This window comes from Poecilia formosa, unplaced genomic scaffold, assembly GCF_000485575.1.
Source record: "Poecilia formosa unplaced genomic scaffold, Poecilia_formosa-5.1.2 Scaffold33, whole genome shotgun sequence".
Lineage (NCBI taxonomy): Eukaryota > Metazoa > Chordata > Actinopteri > Cyprinodontiformes > Poeciliidae > Poecilia > Poecilia formosa.
The window spans coordinates 1,424,308-1,444,449 of NW_006799972.1; the positions used below are offsets into that span (position 1 = coordinate 1,424,308).

General features: G+C 37.5%; 1 protein-coding gene across 1 annotated transcript; it reads left to right on the forward strand.

Moving 5' to 3' along the window:
• The first annotated feature begins 390 nt into the window (after positions 1 to 390).
• Positions 391 to 19,556, forward strand: LOC103136529 (ribosomal protein S6 kinase alpha-2-like). The gene is made up of 22 exons (XM_007549812.2): positions 391 to 1,049; positions 5,312 to 5,428; positions 6,902 to 6,983; positions 8,380 to 8,460; positions 9,023 to 9,102; positions 9,487 to 9,593; positions 9,677 to 9,714; positions 9,815 to 9,957; positions 11,607 to 11,677; positions 11,958 to 12,046; positions 12,173 to 12,237; positions 14,089 to 14,191; positions 14,362 to 14,504; positions 14,641 to 14,763; positions 15,144 to 15,233; positions 15,373 to 15,531; positions 15,946 to 16,107; positions 16,208 to 16,284; positions 16,667 to 16,784; positions 16,885 to 16,941; positions 17,175 to 17,255; positions 17,690 to 19,556. The coding sequence occupies exons 1-22, from the start codon at positions 801 to 803 to the stop codon at positions 17,837 to 17,839; spliced, it is 2,385 nt and encodes a 794-aa protein (XP_007549874.1). The 5' UTR covers positions 391 to 800; the 3' UTR covers positions 17,840 to 19,556.
• The last annotated feature ends 586 nt before the right edge of the window (positions 19,557 to 20,142 follow it).

A 20,142-nucleotide genomic window follows, 5' to 3' on the forward strand; every position in this document is an offset into this window, starting at 1 on the left:
CGTGGTCTGGCTGCCATGTATCACTGCTTCTTTCTGAGGTTATGTAACACTGCAGCCCTGCAAAAGCTGCTGATGTGACAGATTCAAATTCCAACGCAAACGCACACATGCTTAGTGATCAGAACAGATCATGCTGTTCCCCGTGTGACTGCTGGCCTCATTTGTGTCATCATTATTGGCTGCTGTACTCGGCATTTTATGTTGAATTCTAATGCCGCCGTATTTTTGCATGCTGACATGTTGCTGTCTTCGTTATAAAAAATACGCTTTCTAAATCTGCGAGTGCGGATGCTGCAAAGGAGAAAAGGCAGCCAGGGAGAGGTTGCAGGTTTGCACCATGTGACCTCACCAGCTGTTGCTGTGTGGCTGTTGGGAAAGACGGGAGGTGAAAGGGAGGGAGACAAATGGGGAGGGGTCGGTGAGCTTCCCTGTGGCGCACAATGTGACTGGTGACAATCCCTTGTTTCGCAAAAAGGGTGGGAGAGAGAGAGAGAGACAGAGGAGAGCGGAAGATGAACACAAACATGCCAGGTAGAGATGTGAGAAGGGAGCTGCGCGCACTCTCCTGATTCAGCGGAACGGATTTATTCGTCACCTCTACCCCTGCAGCCTTTTTACGCAGCGAGCCTGCTGCAAAACACGGAGGGAAATCCTAAACCAAGCAGCAGTCATCAATCCGCTGCGTGGATTAACAGCTCTGTTACAACTTGCTTTCAGTTGCTGGGTTCCCGCCGAAGCTGAGATCCACCAGCGGAGAGCGCAGAGGATGGAGACGCCACAGAGCGACCGCTGCATTGAGGATGCGCCAACAGGGAAACTGCGGGACAAATAGGGAGCCTAAAAGAAGAGCCGTGTGTTACTGCGCGTCTATCTTGGGGAGCCCCCCTCCTCCTACGGGGAGATGTTCATCATTATGGGATAGATGCGCGGGTCTGATCGTTGCCATGGATACAAGCACGCGTAAATTTACAGTGCGGAGATGGTTTTCCATCTACCTGAAGAACAAAGCAGCGCGGAACAAGAACAGCGCCGGGTTCTGTCAGCTGGAGGTTAGTCGTGATGTCAGCTAGGCGTTTTTTTTTTAGTTTTTTTTTTTTAACGTCTGATCAGACACGAGAGGCATGCACGTGTGAAAGCAGCTGCATCACTATTGGGATCTGTGTGTGTGTGTTGGGTGTGTGTGTGTACACTTGTGTGGAGCTGGACAGGCAATATCTCAAAACATAAACACAGGCAGCTGACTCACAGCTCACTGGTGTGAAAAGTGTTGCAGAATTATCCAGAAAGCAGTGCTAGTTTTTGCCCTTCTCTCTGTCTGCCAAGAACCAAAGCCTGAGGCCCACAGGAGATGTGTTTTTGGCAGAGAGAGGGTGTGTGAGGCCGGGTGTAGGACACACTGTCATACAGGGAAATACAAAGCAGAGGCAGCCAGGTTGGTCAATACATGGATCTAGACAGATTGATTCAGTTGACAGCCACAGCAGTGGAGTTCTATTTATAACCCAAACACACCAGCAGGGTCACAGTGTGAGACGTCCAGCTCACCTGCCTACATGTCTGAGCTATAAATGCAGTAAAACATTCTCCAAGACCTCCTGTTGTGAATGCTGCTAGATCAGCTCGAGTGACCATTTGATTATTGTTTGAGTGACTCTCTATCTCTAGCTCTCTGGATGATAGTCGCTGCCCTCCATGACAAATATTCACGAACATTAAACTTTACATTTTGTCACAAACTGAAAGTATTTTATTGAGGTTTTTTTTTAGCGATCAACTGTTCAATTACATGAGATCAAAACTGAACTTTGAAGTTTCCATGCAAAAAAGTTCCCCTTTGGCAAGCAAAGGGGAAGTTTATGGAAAAACAGACAGAGTCCTGAATGGAAATCTGTTGAACGCTGCAAAACACTTGAGATTGCCACAGAGGTTTGCGTTGTACACCACTGTCCTCCTTCTTCATTCTGAATACTCCTAAACATGATATGGTTAAACAGTTTTCTTACAGAAGTCATCTGTTACTATGTGATGGAAAACTAACACTACACATCACTACTGAAACACCTTTCTCCCAACATAGGGGTGGGAGTATCTGCTGCAACTATAAGCTATAATGCTGCAAGTAAACTTGTTAGATACTGCTAAAGATTTATAACTGAGGTGGAAGGAGGTTCATCACCTAGGAGACACCAAACACACAGGTACAATGAAATGGTTTAGATCACAACATCTTTGAATATTAAAATGGAATTGAATAAAGAAGCTAGTTTAGAATCTTGGCAAAGTAGTTGCTACTCAGTGACTGCTTTCTAGCCAAACTATTGAAGGACTTTTATATAAACTTATTTGAGACAGAGGTGTTATTAGTGCTTCCTGTTGTGTTTTTTTTGTTATGGGGTATGGTGTTGGAGTATAGGGAAAATCTGCATAGGCTTCAAGTTCAATCTTGTATGTTTTTCCATTGACTCATGCTTTAAAACCAATATGATGAAAATCTTCATGTATCACAGAAACACAGCATGTCAAACTTAATGAATGCTAGTTGAGAATGAATAGCAAGCTGAACGCCAAGCCAACATTAAGCGGCCTTCCTGTTTTCTTTGTGCTGACAAATATCCCAATGGAGATATAAAGAATTAAAAAATAGTCATACTCAAAATTGCCTTAAATCTACATTCTACATTTTGAGCTGCATGTGACCCTTCCTATGCATTTCAGGGGAAGCCAAAAGGAAATCCATTTGGATTTACCAACAGCTATCTCAGTAAATATTTTTTTTCTAATGAATGCTTGGTCTCAGATTTAATATATTGTAAAATGAGAGTGAAGTTTAGTTTATAGTGAAGATCTATAAAGAGATCTGTTTATTACAGATCTCTTTATAGATCTGTAATATAAGAGATCTATAAGAGATCTCTTTATAGAGAACTAGAGAACAATGCTAGATTGCTTTGGGGCAAGACTACCATTAACAAAATGCTGGAAACATTTTTCGTGTCCAGAATCAAATCCATTCCCTGTTTGTCCTTGTCCAGTTTCAATAAATCAATTGACTAAGAGCTGGATGTTTGGCTTAAAAGCTGCTGTGCCTCCTGGGTAATCGCGCACTCTAACGCTTACATGGATATTCTTTTTGGAAACACATCTGTTTCCCTTTTAAAAACTGTGCAGCCTATAGACATTACACATGGTTTTCTGTCAGAAGATATTCTTATGAATTTGACACAGATGTGTCTCATTTAAACACCTGGCTTGACCTCTTGCATTGGTCTGCTAAAAATGTGAATTAAGTTTAACGATCAAATATAAAACAAGTTGAAGAGCTGTTTAACCAATTTCATTCCATGCAAGATTTATTACGTCCCTGACAAAGTCATTATGGTGATTTATTGAACTTGCAACAAGTTTACTGTTGCAAGCTTGTGAGTTACAACAGAAGTAATTTATTACAATGTATTATCATGCAAGCAAACAAACAATTTTTTAAATGAGAGTGCTTACTTGAGTTCATAATCCTATCTGGAACAAATAGCTTTATCTTAAAATTAATATGATCTGTCATTGGCAAAATATATTTAAATTTCAGCAAATGTCTGGAAAGATGTTATTTTTTTAAGTCAGTAGTGAAGAAATAAGTCTTAAAACCTACTGAAACAGTAAAAACATGGGACATTTGTGATCATTTCTTAAGTGATTGCATTTATTTGTATTTTGTATTTGTATCTAACATGATGCATGCTTTTGGTTACTGGAGATTATTACAGTAAATGATGTTTGTTCTTTCAGAGCCTAACTAAACCCAGCACAAAGATAGCACTAGAGTAATTTGCTGTCCTGGCAGAAACCGATCTCACAGTTTTATTTCCTGCTTCATTGGAGATTTAAGCATTACTCTTGTTAGTAATTAGTATGAGAATGGTTATTATTCCTGTAGTAAACTGCAGTATGTTTATTGCAGCACATTATTCGGCCTCAGATGACAATAGAAAGTTGGTTGCCTCAGCAACAGATGTGTAAAATGTTGCTGAGCCCCTAGCAGTCAAGCCTTGGCTACTGGGGATTAGCAGGGCAGAGACCCAAAGAGCCAACAGAAGGCATCCTCGAAGTTGGCCCACCACCAGCAGGGAAAAGAGTTGATGTCGTGTTCAATGTAAGCTAGTTGGCAGGCAAAATTTTATCACAATTAGGCATTTGGGAGAGATAAATGTAAAGTGCTGAGTAAACCATATTTGCTTCTCATAGATTTCTTCTGGCTTTGCTTGATTGCCACTCCTAAATGTTTCATATCATCAAACAAATTGTAATATTGGACAAAGATAACCAGAGTAAATGTAAAAAGTAGTTTTAAAATTATTAATTAATTCATTAAGTCAAATAGGCTATCTAAACCCATCTGGGCCTTTGTGAAAAAATTAATTGTCCCAATTTTAAATAAGGATTTAACTATGATTGAAACTTTTTTTTTTTTTTTTTAGAAAGCTGAGCTCAGTTTCCCATTTCAGACCCAGGCGTGTTTGTTACCTGACCAGCAAATATAATAAATCATTTAAAAAGACCCCTTCTGTCTGCTGAAAAAAAAAAGGAAAAGTAGGGGAGCAAGGGCTGAGCCTTTCCAAGAGAGGCTGGTCAACCAAAACGATTCTAAGAGCGCAGTGACGATTAGTGCAGAAGGTCAACACAACCAAGAACAACATCTAAACCTCTGTCGGCCTCACTTGTCCCAGTTAAAGTCAGAGTTCAAGGTTTACCAATAAGAAAGAGAAACTGGGTGAAATGGTGTCTGTGGAAGAGTTCCAAGGCCAGAATCCCTGCTGATCAAAAAACAGAAATGCCCATCTCATATCTTTCAAAAAACATCAAGTATTTTGGAGAAACATTCTGTGGACTTCGGGGACAAAAGAGGAAACTTTTGATGCGTGTCATGTCACATCTTACCTAAAACCAACATGGCATTTCAGACACAGACCAACGTTAAAACCTGTGAGGGTTCAGAATGCTTTGCTACGTCAAGATCTGGACAACTTGCCATAAGGTTCATCTCCAGGCATCAGTACCTGATCTAAAGCTCAATTAGACTTTGATTCTGCAGGATGACAATGATCTACTTCACAGAAGCAAGGGCGAGAAGCCTCAGGATAATTAAAAAAATAGAAATACTAATATTTAATAACTTGGGCCTTTTCTGTATCCATTTAGTTTAGAGTTTTCCCTCTTTCTGTCCTGTCGAGCTGTTTATGTCAATCAGGTTGTACAAACACAACTTTTGAATGAGTAAATAAAGTGCAAATGATGATGTCTGCATTTCTTTTCTCAGGACGACAGTGTACTTAAAGAGATTGACATCAGCCACCATGTTAAGGAAGGCTGTGAGAAAGCAGACCCGTCTCAGTTCCAGTTATTGAAGGTGCTCGGACAAGGATCCTATGGAAAGGTACTAAAACACGATACAGTAGCTGATGCCTGGAAACAGGAAAAATGTGAAGTTCTAGAAAGAAAAAGTGATTTTGTCTAATGTATCATGATCCCTTAAAGACATTCTGGAGGTAATTAATAAAAGTAGCTGGTAACACTTTAATTGAAGGGGGGGTGAATAAGACTGTCATGACACTGTCATAAACATGACATAACACCTGTCATGAACATCAATAAGTCTTCATGAATATTTATGACTGTTGTCATAAAGCGTCATTCGGTAAATAATGACACTTTTAATACAAAGTTGACATTATTCAAAATGTCTTTGTTCTGACAACTTGACTTTAACCAAGAAATCATTACTGATATAAATTTGCTATAAAAGTATTACTGATTGCACTTTAAAAATTAGGTAACTTTATGTTATTAAAGGTAAAGTTTAAACAGTAATTATTTCTTAGTTAATGTCAAGTTGTCATAACAAAGATATTTTGAATAATGTCAACTTTGTATTAAAAGTGTCATTATTTACCGAATGACGCTTTATGACAACAGTCATAAATATTCATGAAGGCTTATTCATGTTCACGACAGGTGTTATGTCATGTTTATGACAGTGTCATGACAGTCTTATTCACCCCCCTTCAAATAAAGTGTTACCAAGTAGCTTAATGTGTGTCAAATGTTCAGATTTGGAGTGTTATGCTCACTGCAGTGGAATTGCCACCACATGGACAAAAAAGTGCACAATTGAAAAAGAACTACAATTAGAGAAACTATGAACATTAATTTTGAAGAAGATTACAAAGTGGGTTAGATTAAAAAAAAAACATTCTTTCTCTTTCTATGTCAAAACATAAAAAATAAATTAAATAAAACATACACAGCAGAGAGAAAAAGGGGTTATGATCTTACTTTTGACTGGAGTGTGAGTGTGCTTGTACATGTGTTTGTTTATTCACCAGCAAGTCATCTGCTAATGATAAGCCTCCCATTTCCAATTATCTGTAGATTAGCTCCCTTGACAACAGCTTCATAGACCACTAAGCTTATTTAAATGAATAGAAGAACACAGACTCACTTGATTAGAGGTCTGCATTAGCCAAACATTCAACCCTGGCAGTCATTGGCAGGCGGATGCTGTTTACAAAGCTGCGAGCAGACAATTGAGGTCGAGTCTCAGTGTGGCCTGGATTGCCTGCTTACATGGCTCAGTGTACTGCTGTCCTTTGACAGACCTTGTTTAAATCATAGCTGTTGCGGCTCCAAGACAGCAATTTACATTTCTGTTTGCAAAACACGACGGAATCAAACGACCTTCGAGTTTGTAACCTACGACTTTTAGGCTAATGTAGATTGTGTTTCAATTAACATTCTGGCAGCAGCTTTGATTTTTATGATGAATAATTGCTATATTCATCTTTTATGAACTGTTAGGACCAATATGACTACCATGTGGTAACTTGTAACATGTGCTACTTATTCCTAGGTGTTCCTGGTTAGAAAGATCAGAGGAGCGGACAGAGGACAGCTCTACGCCATGAAGGTCCTGAAAAAAGCAACTCTAAAAGGTGATACGCTGAAACTCAATGAGTGAACACGCATATAAACTGTTTAGAAACATCAACTCTTTAAAAACTTGGTTTGTCTATTCACATATAATTTAAAATAACTTACATATTTATTTTGTCGCATGGCTAGGGCACTATATGTATTGCATTACAAAGAGTCTCTATTATGGAGATGCTAATATACCAAGATTAAAAGAGGTTTTTTGTGTAAATTATTTTATTTATATGGCTGTTTGATTTCTACATTTACATGCCCTACATTCAAGGGATTTGGTGTAAAACAGGTTAGTTTGTACTCTTACAGAGCAAAACATTTTTTAACATCTGCTGGGATTAACATGAACTAGAGTGAAGCAGGTTCAGATGTCATGTGCTAATCTAGAGTTTCCGTACAAGATTTAATCCTCTTTACCCACACCCTGGAACTGGAAGAATCACAATCTCATCCTCTCAAGGACAGAGATGCTGGAGTATGGAGGTTGTCTTAATTTGCACAGGAGCAAGTTCCTTTTACAGTGGCCAGTTAGGAAGATACTTGGTTTTTGTACCATGTTCAACTACATACAGAAATCTGTCAACTATTTAATAAGTAATCAGGACATGGCTGTAAATATTTAGAACTATTTGCTGCATGTTGAAGAGTAAAATGAGTTTCTGTTGTTTCTGATTATAGTTCTGTAACTCCGTAGCAATATGGAAGCTCCTTCATTGTATTTTGTGTTACTTCAGTATTCAGAAGCTTTTTACTAGGCTTTTGGAGCAGAATGTCTGGTTTAGCGCCGGGGATTTTTTTTTTTTTCATCACAGAGGCATTCTGTAAATTGAATTATGTGCCTCAGCGTTCATTTGATGTAAAATACAGATTATTTTTTTTATCTCTTTGGAAGAATGTCTCAGCAACTTGAGCATAATAATGATAGAAAACAATTACATTTTTCAGTCTTTATTGTCAGTTTTCAGTTTTGTTTTGCTGTCTTTAAGTAATCCATATTTTCTGATTTAAGATTTAGCAACATTAGATTTTGAGATATTTGTATTTTCTATCTGGAGAACATTTTTTTGACTATTTCTTAACTTTTTACAACTTTGAGCAAACTCAATAAACTTTTACGTTTGAAAAATTTACCTTATGTGGAATCACATGTCTTTTCATCACTAAATGCTTTATTAGTTATATAAAGAAGTCTGCAGCACGTTAAAATAGAAGACAATGTAGCATGTTTTAAAAAAAATTTTCACCTCAATTATTTCATGTTAACATTCTGTTTTTGTCATTTTAAAAATCGGCCAACATTTCTGTGGCATTAAATGTCATTTAATCAATGAAGTATTTAGTAATATTAAAGAATTTAGAGATATTTACAATTCAATTAATGACATTATTTGCTGTTTTCAGTGCGGGACAGAGTCCGGTCAAAGATGGAAAGAGACATTCTGGCAGAAGTTAATCACCCTTTTATTGTTAAACTCCACTATGGTAAGTTGAATATTGTACTTCTGCAGCTTTACTTTTTTGTATTTGTCATCATAGTTTTGCACTTTCATTTAGGAGGGACATACACTGGCATCTCAATAAGTCAGAATAATCAAAGTACTTCGCTAATTTAGCGACTCAATTTAAAAACAGTAAACTCATATGACATATAGATAGGTATATATTTCTACTAATCTACCTAATCCTCAAAATTAAGTAGAATTCCATCTTAATACCAAAATGTCAGTGTACTGAGAAGTATATCAATGTATTGTATAGTACATGCACACAATATTTGTCAGGAAACATGAGATTATTCCATCTGGCTCACATATGTCATCAGGGATGCTAAAAGTAAAATAATTCTGATTAATTTTCATTCTCTTCATGAGAAAAAAAAGTTGTCTTTTATCCATTAAACACTTTACCACAGTACTAACATGCAGAGAACTATGCACACTACAATAATTTCTTAAGATCACATCCTCAAAATGAAAGAGAGTGTAATAAATTTACAATAACCCAAGCTCAATGTGTGTTGTGAAACTTGTGTGTGTGTGTTTAGCCTTTCAGACAGAAGGAAAGCTCTATTTGATCCTGGACTTCCTTAGAGGTGGAGATCTTTTCACTCGCCTATCCAAGGAGGTGGGTTTGCAATCAGTTTCCTGAAATGGAAAAAACAAATTACCAATAAACACAACATCTATTTGAAATTACTTAGGTTTAATTTTAGGAGTGTTTTCAGATAACACCTTCAGTTTTTGAGGTCAAAAACTTTTCACTTTCTTGCAGCAGTTGGAAACCATTTTGGGTTAAGTTTGTGGCTTTTATAACCTAAAAACCAGGAACAATTATAGGAATGCGATAAAAGAACAAATACGTGTATTAAAATGTTACAAAGTCAACCTTATGGCAATGGAGCAATTAACTTTTCTTGCCACTTTAGGTCATTATTAACACGTCTAATTAATTTCTTTTTTTACTTGTACTCCAATGAACTGCTACTACATATTCTTTATTTGCTTATAGGTAATGTTTACAGAGGAGGATGTGAAGTTTTACCTTGCAGAGTTGGCCCTGGCCCTGGACCACCTACACAGTCTGGGGATAATCTACAGAGACCTTAAGCCTGAAAAGTACGTAACATACGCTATAAATGCTTAATTTCCGATGGATGTTTATTTAACTAAATCTTAGTGTTGTTTGTCTTTTTCATCAGTATTCTCCTGGATGAGGAGGGACACATAAAGATCACAGGTCAGAATATATACAGCTGCAAACAATCTTTAATCCTTGAATGTTTTTTTTTTCTTTTCTTTCCATATTTATCTTACGTTGCATCTGTGTTTCTGCTCAGACTTTGGATTGAGTAAGGAAGCCATTGACCATGATAAACGAGCATACTCTTTCTGTGGGACCATTGAGTACATGGCTCCTGAGGTGGTAAACAGGAGAGGACACACACAAAGTGCTGACTGGTGGTCCTTTGGAGTCCTGATGGTGAGAATTATTCATTCAAACATACGAATATGAGTAGCGAGAGTATATGTTTGGTTTCACTACCTCAGATTGAAGTACATTTGTTACTTGTGTGGAATGATAATAGACTTCAAACAACTTGCAGACAGTAGAACAGACTTTCGTCAGTAGTAATGTAGAACTTCCTCATTTCAGTTTCCTGTTTGAGTGAAAGTGCTCAGTTACAAAAGTGTTGCAAAGTGATTCGCACTTTTCATCGTGCTTTGGGGACATTATAAACACAAATCTTTACTTTATTAGGATTTTTATTTGATAGTCCAACACAAAGGTTTTCACTATTAAAATTCAGTAAAATGCATTTTAAACATGCATTGTGTTTGTGACCCCCTCAACCAATTGCCTTACAGGTGGAATGTGATGCAAAAGTGACTTTTTCTTTGAGTACTTAACTGTTAAATCTAGTCAACCAGCGTGTAAGTTACTTTTAAAATAAATACAGTTGTTTTGTGATGTTTTATTAAAGAACACTGCCAAACAGAATCATGAAGCCCAAGCAGCAGACCAAGCTTGTTTTTTAGATGCTCCCAAAGACCCAAGGTGGTAGGTTCAACTTGGAGTGGGAAAATAACACCTAACATGCAGCCAGAACTAAAATAGAATAGTTTGGATTAAAACATAATTGTGTGCGAGAATGATCTGGACAAAGCAGCACTCGAAAGATGGTCTTCACAGACATCCTCAGTTAAAAATGAGCCCGTCCATCTATCCGTCCGTCCGTCCGCCCGCCCGTCCCCAGCTGCCTTCTTAACTATTTTCACACAGAACAAAGACGTGTTTTCACTCATGTGTTTAATTTGGGTTAAAGTGTTTGCAGGCTGTTTGGTTAGCGACGAATAACTCGCGACCATAATTAAGGGCTGAACTGTAGCTCAACAGAGAAATTGACAGAGCTCTCTCTTCACAACAACACAGAATCGTAACATTTCTACGCCCCAAACCCCCCTGTCAATCTCCCACTCGTATGCCCTCATGAATCTGAAAAACACTTTGAGGTCTCTTCCATTTTGAGACAGACGTTTGCTTCTAACCTGGAGTTGACAGTCTATTCTTTTCCAGAGGAGAACAACAGCCTCAGACAAAGAATTGTTGTCTGAGGCTGTTCACAAGAACTATTTCAAGTTCTTGTGAAAGCGTCTCTGGAATGTCTTTGCTTGATTTGCTTGATTTTACTGTGTATATATAGTTTTTCATATTGGTTTTGCTTTTTATACTGCTGTAACAATGTAAATTTCCCCACTGCGGGATTAATAAAGGAATATCTTATCTTATCTTATCTTATCTTATCTTATCTTATCTTATCTTATCTTATCTTATCTTGATGAACCCAAGGGGACATATTCAAAAAATATCATGATCTTATTTATCTAGTGGTTCTTTTCATTAAACATTCTTCCAGGAAATCTTTAGTAAAACATTTTGTGGAGCTGGTTCTGTGGATCTTGATTTCATACAGTAACAGTGGGTCATTTTCAAGGTTTAATAAATGTCAAATTCAGTTTAACATTTAACAATAGCAACCACACTTACAATGAACCCCCAGAAAGCCGCATGCAGTCTACGTTTTTATTAGATGAGTTACATGTTCTGACAGTTTTTGTTCTGTTTTCCAGTTTGAAATGTTGACTGGATCTTTGCCGTTCCAAGGAAAAGATCGGAAGGAAACAATGGCGCTTATTTTAAAGTAAGAACAAAAATCTTTTCACATCTTCTGTCTCTTAAACTTACTTAAACCTTTTTATTGAATAATTTCCAATTAACCTTGGGTAAAATTCATTCTATTCTAAAACAATTCAGTGTTTATTGACATCTAGTTGGTTTTCTTCCTGACTGGGTCCTGTAATTGGATGTTAGGCCCTGTTCTTATATTTAATGGTTAGCATTTTCTCTGTCCTCTGTATGTTGCTGTGTTGATTCTGTTTGTTAATGTGCTAACTGTTTACATTTGTGTCTTGTCTGTTAAGGGCAAAGCTTGGAATGCCACAGTTCCTCAGCCCCGAAGTGCAGAGTTTATTGAGAGCACTCTTCAAGAGGAATCCTGCCAATCGTCTAGGTCTGGCTGTTCAAAAGCTTCGTGCATAATTGATCTGTTAACACTAACGTGATGCATTAGTTTTGATTGTGTTTTAACCTAATTAAAAGGTTAAATATCTTTTTTGTCAATCTGTGTGACTGACAGGAGCCGGACCAGACGGAGTGGAAGAAATTAAAAGACACCGCTTCTTTGCATCGATTGACTGGAATGTAAGTAAATTAGATTTACCACATTTTTATGTGATACAATACATGCCAACAATAAAGACGTTTCTGTTTTGTGCAAATGGTGTGAACGTAGTCAAAATGAAGTAAAAATGTGTAAGTAAAAACTCTCTACCAACAACTTTTTTATGACTCATATTACAGAGCCTTGCGCTCAGAGAGTGTGCTCGTATCCATATGATCTGTCTTGGAAATTACCTGTGCTGTCAACATGAGACCTTGACATCCTTTGCTTTGATCTGCACTGCTTGAAAAAGATCGTTCGCTGCAGTGTAATGCTCCTTGCTCTGACCGAGATTCTCTTCAAATAGTCTAATTAACCATGCTGCATCAAAACCGGAGATGCGCCACAGTTGAGATTGTCTTTGGATTATCTCGCATCTACTAGGGAACAACATCAGAGCTGAAACTCACCGACTAGCTTTACAATTTCGCATGTAAGAAATGCAAAGCACTTTTTTGCTGTGAATCAGTACCGGTCCTCTTACAGATTTCTTCTTCTGTTTTAAATCATAAAGTAAATTCTAATATCACAAATTAATATTACAATTGACAGCCCCTGTTAAGTCAGGAATTAACTGTGATTAACCACAGTTTGTTTGTAAATTTCACTATCCACACCCAGTCCTGATTTATAATTGAATCAAGAAATAACTTAAACTTGAACCTAACTTTTAACGTCAAGTAGGTCAAATTGTAAAAATAGCAACACGTTATGTTCCGATAAAAAAAACAAAAAAAAACAAAATAAAAATAAAGAAGAGGCAAACAATGTCATGGATATATATTAATGGATCTACTTTTAAAATTGGAGCGGGTACCAAATAACTACTGCTTATTGAGATATTGAGAATATGCTGACAATTGCGTCTAAAAATCCTCTGATTTGTAATGAAAGTCGTTTTCTTACCTTAGCAAAATAAATTACCCGATCTGTCTTGTTTTTGTCCTGCTATATTGAAATCATTTAACTAACTTGTGCAATGGAAATCCACCGTTACAGTCATGTACATGACTTCTTATCCATCTAGCTTTGGCAATAGTGATGCTGAATTTTTCTACACAATCCACGATATTCTGCTTTCAGCATTTATTAATCTCTCTTCTCGTTCCTGCGCTCCTTATCCCTTACCATTACCCTCGCTACCTTCCAGCCACATATTCCCCGTTTTCAGACAGTGTTTGCCAAAATAAGAGACTTTTGTTTTTTCTCCACACCATTCAAATAAATAATCACTATCAGAGAGAGTAGTGTACCTGTTATTGTTTGTGATGATTATTAAATCTGTCTTAAAATTTTCATTCTTTTTTTTAAAGACTTACTTCCATAATTCTATAAAGCAGACTCAGCCTGTAGCCTGACGAATATGAAATGCAGTGGGCTGCATCCCCACCTTTAATACAGCTTTGTAGTATTAGTGGCCTGTGTCAGGTATCTATTTTTACCCCAATGAGCCCAGACGTATAGACTCAACAGATGTTGCACTAGTGACACCTAAAGGCCATACTCAGTAATGACAGTGTTCAGTTTTCAACAGGCAGGATAATAAATGTGGGCTCTCTTTTTTCAGTACTAGATATTTAGAGTTTTGTAGATTACTTTAATGTATTTTGCTCCAATTACATTTCAACACGTAGTGCACAGTGCACTGTGAGACAGTTATGAACAACTTCACATAAAGGTGGAATATAATTTATTTTCTTCAAAAACAGTTTCATCTGTTTACAGTAATGAGCTGCAGTCATAGTACATCACATCGTTAACGTTTCTTTCTTTAGCAAAGCTGATGGTAAATTTTTTTGCTGACGTAACGTTGCTGTTGTCTGGCTCTATAGAAGCTGTACAGGAAAGAGATGAGGCCTCCATTCAAACCGACTGTCGGAAGACCTGAAGACACTTTCCATTTTGATCCCGAGTTCACCTCCAGAACGCCAACAGGTAACTCAGACCCACGCATGAACACGCAGAGGCGGCAACATACTCAAAACAAAACAATTCCACTGTCATTTTGATTCAACTCTTGTTAGATGCATATGTACAGCAATAAAATAGACAGACGGATAGATTTACCACAGCTTGGGAATCACTGTGTTTTGTTCTATCTGCAGATTCTCCAGGGATTCCTCCAAGTGCAAACACACATCAGCTGTTTCGTGGTTTCAGCTTTGTGGCCACTAATCAAACTCAAGAGGCCACTGTTGCTCCTGTCGTTCCTTCCCGGCAGGAAGTGAACATTAACCCCATAGCGCAAGTATGCAACGTTTAGCAAGGCGTCTCATGACAAAACAGTTTATGCTTAATTTGACATATATAATTATATATGATGGTAACTGACAGGTTGTCTGCTATAAAATGAATAATAAAAATGACATGATGATCTCCAACAGCACATCCGCAGCGATGTGGCTTTCAAAGATACGTATGAACTGAAGGAAGAAGTCGAACAGTCAGGACCCTTTGTCCGCAAAAGATGCCTGCACAGAATTACTGCTGTGGAGTATTCAGTGAAGGTAGGAGAAATTGTTCTTGTGAGCTTTTCACTGGGCTTTAAGAATGCAGAGGATAGTTTGTTTGGGCTAAAAACAGGAAAACTACCTCAAAATGCCCTGTTTTCATGTTAAAAAAAACACACAAAAAAACAACACAACTGCTCGCTGCAATGTAATTTATGAAAACATTACTTTTTGAAAAGTGGCTTTTATTCAGTCCTCGGTTCATCGATAAAACATGTCATAAAAATGTTGAAACCACTTACAAAATCACTGGTATTGCCATTCCATCCTTTTGATGCATTTTTAAAAGTACCAAATAAAATATATCCCCATCATATTAAATAGTTGTATTTTTGTGCAGTTTATAACAAACTCTGTGTTCCTGTTTATTAAATCAGATTATTGACAGAGCCAAAAAAGATCCATCAGAGGAGATTGAAATCCTTTTACGATATGGACAGCATCCAAATATAATTACCTTGAGAGATGTAAGTAAAAACAAAAACATGCTGAAAAGATAAAACGACAAGCAGAGCTGCAGATTCTTTTAATTTTCTGAGTATTAATCTGACCTGTTTTTTGTTGTTTTCATCTTAAATACGAATGTCCTCTTCCCCCCACATGTAGGTCTTTGACGATGGCCAATATGTTTTCTTGGTTCTTGACGTAATGCGAGGAAATGAGCTCCTGGACAAAGTTCTGAGGCTGCCAAATTTCACAGAGAGGGATGCATCAGACATTATCTGCACACTGTCCAAGACTGTAGAGTATCTACACTCCCAGGGGGTAAAGATGGCCTGTTGTGAAACAATTATAAAAAGTATTACTGTGCAAATACAGTACCTCCCACAGTTATTGGCATGACTGGTGAAGATTTGCACAAAAAATAAATAAATAAATTGCTGTTTCACTGTGTTAGCATCACAATCTAAAACATTTATAAAATCCACCATTTATTTTTCCTCATTCAATTTCCTATTCGTAGCATCAGACTATCTCCAAACTTTTAATTTCTAATTTTTTACTTTCTTTTTTCCTGGGGTATAAAAATGTCTCTCGTCTCAATTCATCAGGCTTGCTGATAATTGTGGAAAGTGCTGTGCTTATACCATAAAGTTGTTATTGCATCATCAGAAATATTAGTATCTCCAAGCACACCAAAAAAGCACGCAGGCTTGTTGACGATCAGCTTTGTTCCAGGTTGTTCACCGAGACCTGAAGCCCAGCAACATTCGCTATGCCGATGAGGCTGGACTCCCAGAATCCATCAGGATATGCGACTTTGGTTTTGCCAAACAGCTCCGTGCTGAAAATGGCTTACTGATGACTCCATGTTACACAGCCACGTTCATGGCTCCTGAGGTACCGTTGCTACTGATCGGCGCTGTAAAACGTCTGCCATTTCCCCGACATCCAAACACATGAGAAAACAAAGTTCTTAATGTGTATTTTGTGTGTTTAGGTTTTAAGGAAACAGGGTTACGATGCAGCCTGTGACATCTGGAGCCTGGGGATCCTCCTGTACACAATGATAGCTGGGTTAGTGTAAAGTTTAAAAACAAGAAAACTGCTGTCAGCGTTTAAAAATACAATTTATTGGTCTATTGTCAGTGCAGCATTCAGCCTGTGCAATGTCATGATTCCTTGCCCATAATCCCTCTGCAGCAGTCCTATAAATAACCTCCCCTGGAACAAAAGCAGTACAGACAATAAGAGAGAAGGTCAACCTGAGGACGATTCTCATTTCATCCCTTTTCCCGTTCACCTTCGATGTTCTCTGTTAGAGCTTTATAGCATCTGCAAACTGTATATATATACATATTTTCCAAATTGCTATCCAAAATAGTTTACTGCTTTTTTTTTTTTTTTTTACTTATTTACCACATTGCTGAATAACTGTGGACTTCTCAATCTTGTTCAGTTTCAGCCCATTTGCCAGCAGCCCTAATGACTCCGCAGAGGAGATCCTGGCTCAGATTGGAAGCGGGAAAGTTGTCATCACAGGAGGGAACTGGGACTTGGTGTCTGAAGCTGCCAAGGTTACATCTTAATAAAAAATAAAAAAAATCTTTTGTTAAGATACGGATGCTGTCAAGTTATTCTGATATAACCTGTGTGTTATCTGTTCATGTTTAACAGGACATTGTGATAAAGATGCTCCATGTGGATCCTCACCAGCGTCTTACTGCCCCACAGGTAGGATGCTTTGTTAAAATAAACTCACCAACAATGAACTGTTAAAAAATGCATAATACTTTTATTTATTTACTACAATTTTAATAAGTTTATTTTACTTTCAATCAGAGAAGTATGCTGCACTTACTGTGCGCCGCCAGTGGTTTATGATGTTCTTTCTCAATGTTGTCATTCTAATTGTTACTAAATAAGAATTGAATATGGATTATCGGTTTTACTGCGATGCTCTTTAGGTTCTTCGGCACCCGTGGATCGTAGAGAAAGAGCAGCTTTCTGACAAACCTCTCGCCAGGCAGGATGCTCTCACTGTCAAGGTCAGACCCTTTCTGCATGTCCTTCTGTATCTAATAGATACTATCTATATGTGACTGTGCCTCATTATAAGCTAACCACTAACATTTCATTCCCCTGCATGTGTGACTAGAAAAGACTAATATTTAGTCAAATGTAAGTGTAATTAGATTAAAAAGATGCTGAACTGATAAGCCAGACAGAGGTTTTTGTTTGTTTCTATTCGTAAAATAAATAGCAGCACTATTAGTTGACAATTAAAGAAAATTGATTTTGAGAAGTAAATACTATAATACTATAATTATTGTTGAATGCATGTGTGTCCTTTATTATATTATCATCATACACCTCATGACATACAACAATTTGACTCCAGAATCCACTAGATGGCACTTTTTCCACTTACTTGGATTGTTGGACAGATCATCTAATTGCATTGTCCTCTATGTCCCACCAGGGGGCGCTGTTTGCCACATATTCTGCTCTGAAGCGATGCGCTCCTGCTCCAGTCCTGGAACCAGTGCAGTCCTCCAGTCTGGCTCAGCGAAGGGGGATGAAGAAGCTGGGCAGTTCAAGTGTCACTTCGGAACCTAAAGAAAAGGAATAACTTTTATACTGGAAACGAAAGGCGGAAAGGGAACTGAATGAAGACCTGCACCGACAAGAGACTCACGTTCTGACAAGCACAAAATTATGCCTAATTAACACTAAAGTGGCATCAAGATTGACTTGGTTCTCAGTGCAATTTCCAAACTGTATCAAAATGAGCTAATTTTACACTGTGACATAACACTTATTATGCATGTCTTCATACAGAACTTTTCTCTATGATCACAATAAAGTGGCTTTAGTGGAGACAATTCAATTTTAACATGCAGATGCCTTCATAGATCCTTTGGATCTTTCTGACCTGTCTTGTAGCCATTTCATACTTAATTCAAAAAAACAGCCCCTTTCATGGAGCAAGCCCCCCATTCAATTACAATACACAAGTACTCATTTGAGTCCGAGCAAACCTAAAGGAGAGGCCGTCAAGGAGGGAATACTTTTGTGCAATAAACTCTGTGCAATACACCCAGCTTAACTGGAACTGCCTTGGTTTACACGCAACTTAAAATAAGAAGAATGGACTGGGAAATGAAAATGAAAATCTCTTTTTGGTGCCACAAAAAACACACAGTAGACAATTCTTTCAAGATTTTTTATTTTTTTTAGCTTATATTTTGACTCAATGTGGCACTCATTACAGCAATACTTTTCTTCCATTCTTTTGGGAGTTTAACATGAAAATGTATAAAAAAAAAAGACATGTAAATATCCTTAGAGAAGTAGTTCTGAGGTAACTATGACACTGACTTAGTTAGTGCCATAGTTACTATATATATATATAATATCCATAATTTTGGCATTTGACTCTGTCGAATGTTTTACTGTTAAATGTATCCGAGATCTATTTTACTGAGCCAGCAGAGAGTAGGTATAAGAATGGGTGGGTTGAAGTAACTGTGCCACACTGTAAACCCATTTCTGTCTGCAAACACTTCAGTTAAAAACAACACATTGTTCAATTAACACTGATTATGAGAATACATTGTCCTGTTTGACCTCTGCCAAGGCTAGCAATAGGCTTGTTTTTTTTTTCATTTCACTGTCAGAGCCATCATATTTGAGAACACTTGTCCAAAATGTTTTGTTTATTCTGTTTATTGCTGCAGTCCTGGTTGCATCTGTTAAGATGAGGAGCAGAAGACATAGGGCAAGACGTCAAAATGCAAAATTACAAAATGCAGACGTCAGTGGCACTTTTTGCCAGCAGAAATGAAAACTATAATTTTTCACAAACACTATTAGATGCTAAAACCTAGAAAAGCAAATATGCTAATTAAAATAAATGGTAGCACATTGTGTTCATCCTACTGTTTGTTCTCAAATGCATAAGCTATTGCTTTACATGTCTGTAACAAATTTAGGTGGGACCGATGCAATACTTTAGGTTGTACAATAGCTGCTTTAGATTTTGTGCAATATGCCCCATGTTGGAGGTGATGCTGTACATATTGTTTGCCAATCCGGTTGCACATACTGTCATGCAAATTCAATACTGAAGAGGTTAAAATGGGTGTATATATGCCAAGCTGTACTACGACATGCAGCCAGAAGGACTGTACATTTTGTGTTTGCATTTCTAAGGAAACTGTAAATATAATGAGATGTTGTTCATCCATTGCTTATAGACTGCACAGACTGTCTTCACTTGGTCAGACATTGAAATGACTGGCTAAAAAGGCCAAAGTTTTTCCAAATAAAGTATATGAATAACAATGCAAATACTTAAATGAAAATTCTGTTCATTTACATCGACTGTTTCATTTCTCAGTGCTGCACAGAAGAAAAACAGACTTAGTTCAATTTTATCTGAAGGTAAAAAGCTTAGAAGATGCATTTCAAGCCTGTTGCAGTGAAACTGAGAGATCAGTTATAGCTATGTTTTACAGAGTTATATCACCATTAAAATGTGAATAAAATATCATGTCAACCAAAAAAAATAAATAAATAAAAACAAGTACACAATAACTGTAATCCATTTCAGCACAAGGAATGGATTGCTTAGGGTTCTCGTGGTATAACCTTGAGCAAAAATATCTCAGTTTCACAACTATCTGTCATTTCTGTCTGATTTAAAACAGACAGAAATGCAGTAATCATTCCCACTGCTTGTAAAATATAACACACTGCATCAAGGGTCCTGAATGCCTGCAAATTTTAGATGTCCCTGCTTCCAGCACCCATTTGATTCAGTGTCGGACTGGGGATGTACTTAAAAGTTGAAGGACACCTGCCCTCGCAGCATGTAGTCACCACTAGATCCAATTAAACATAGACTTAAAGTCAATATAAACTGTGATATGG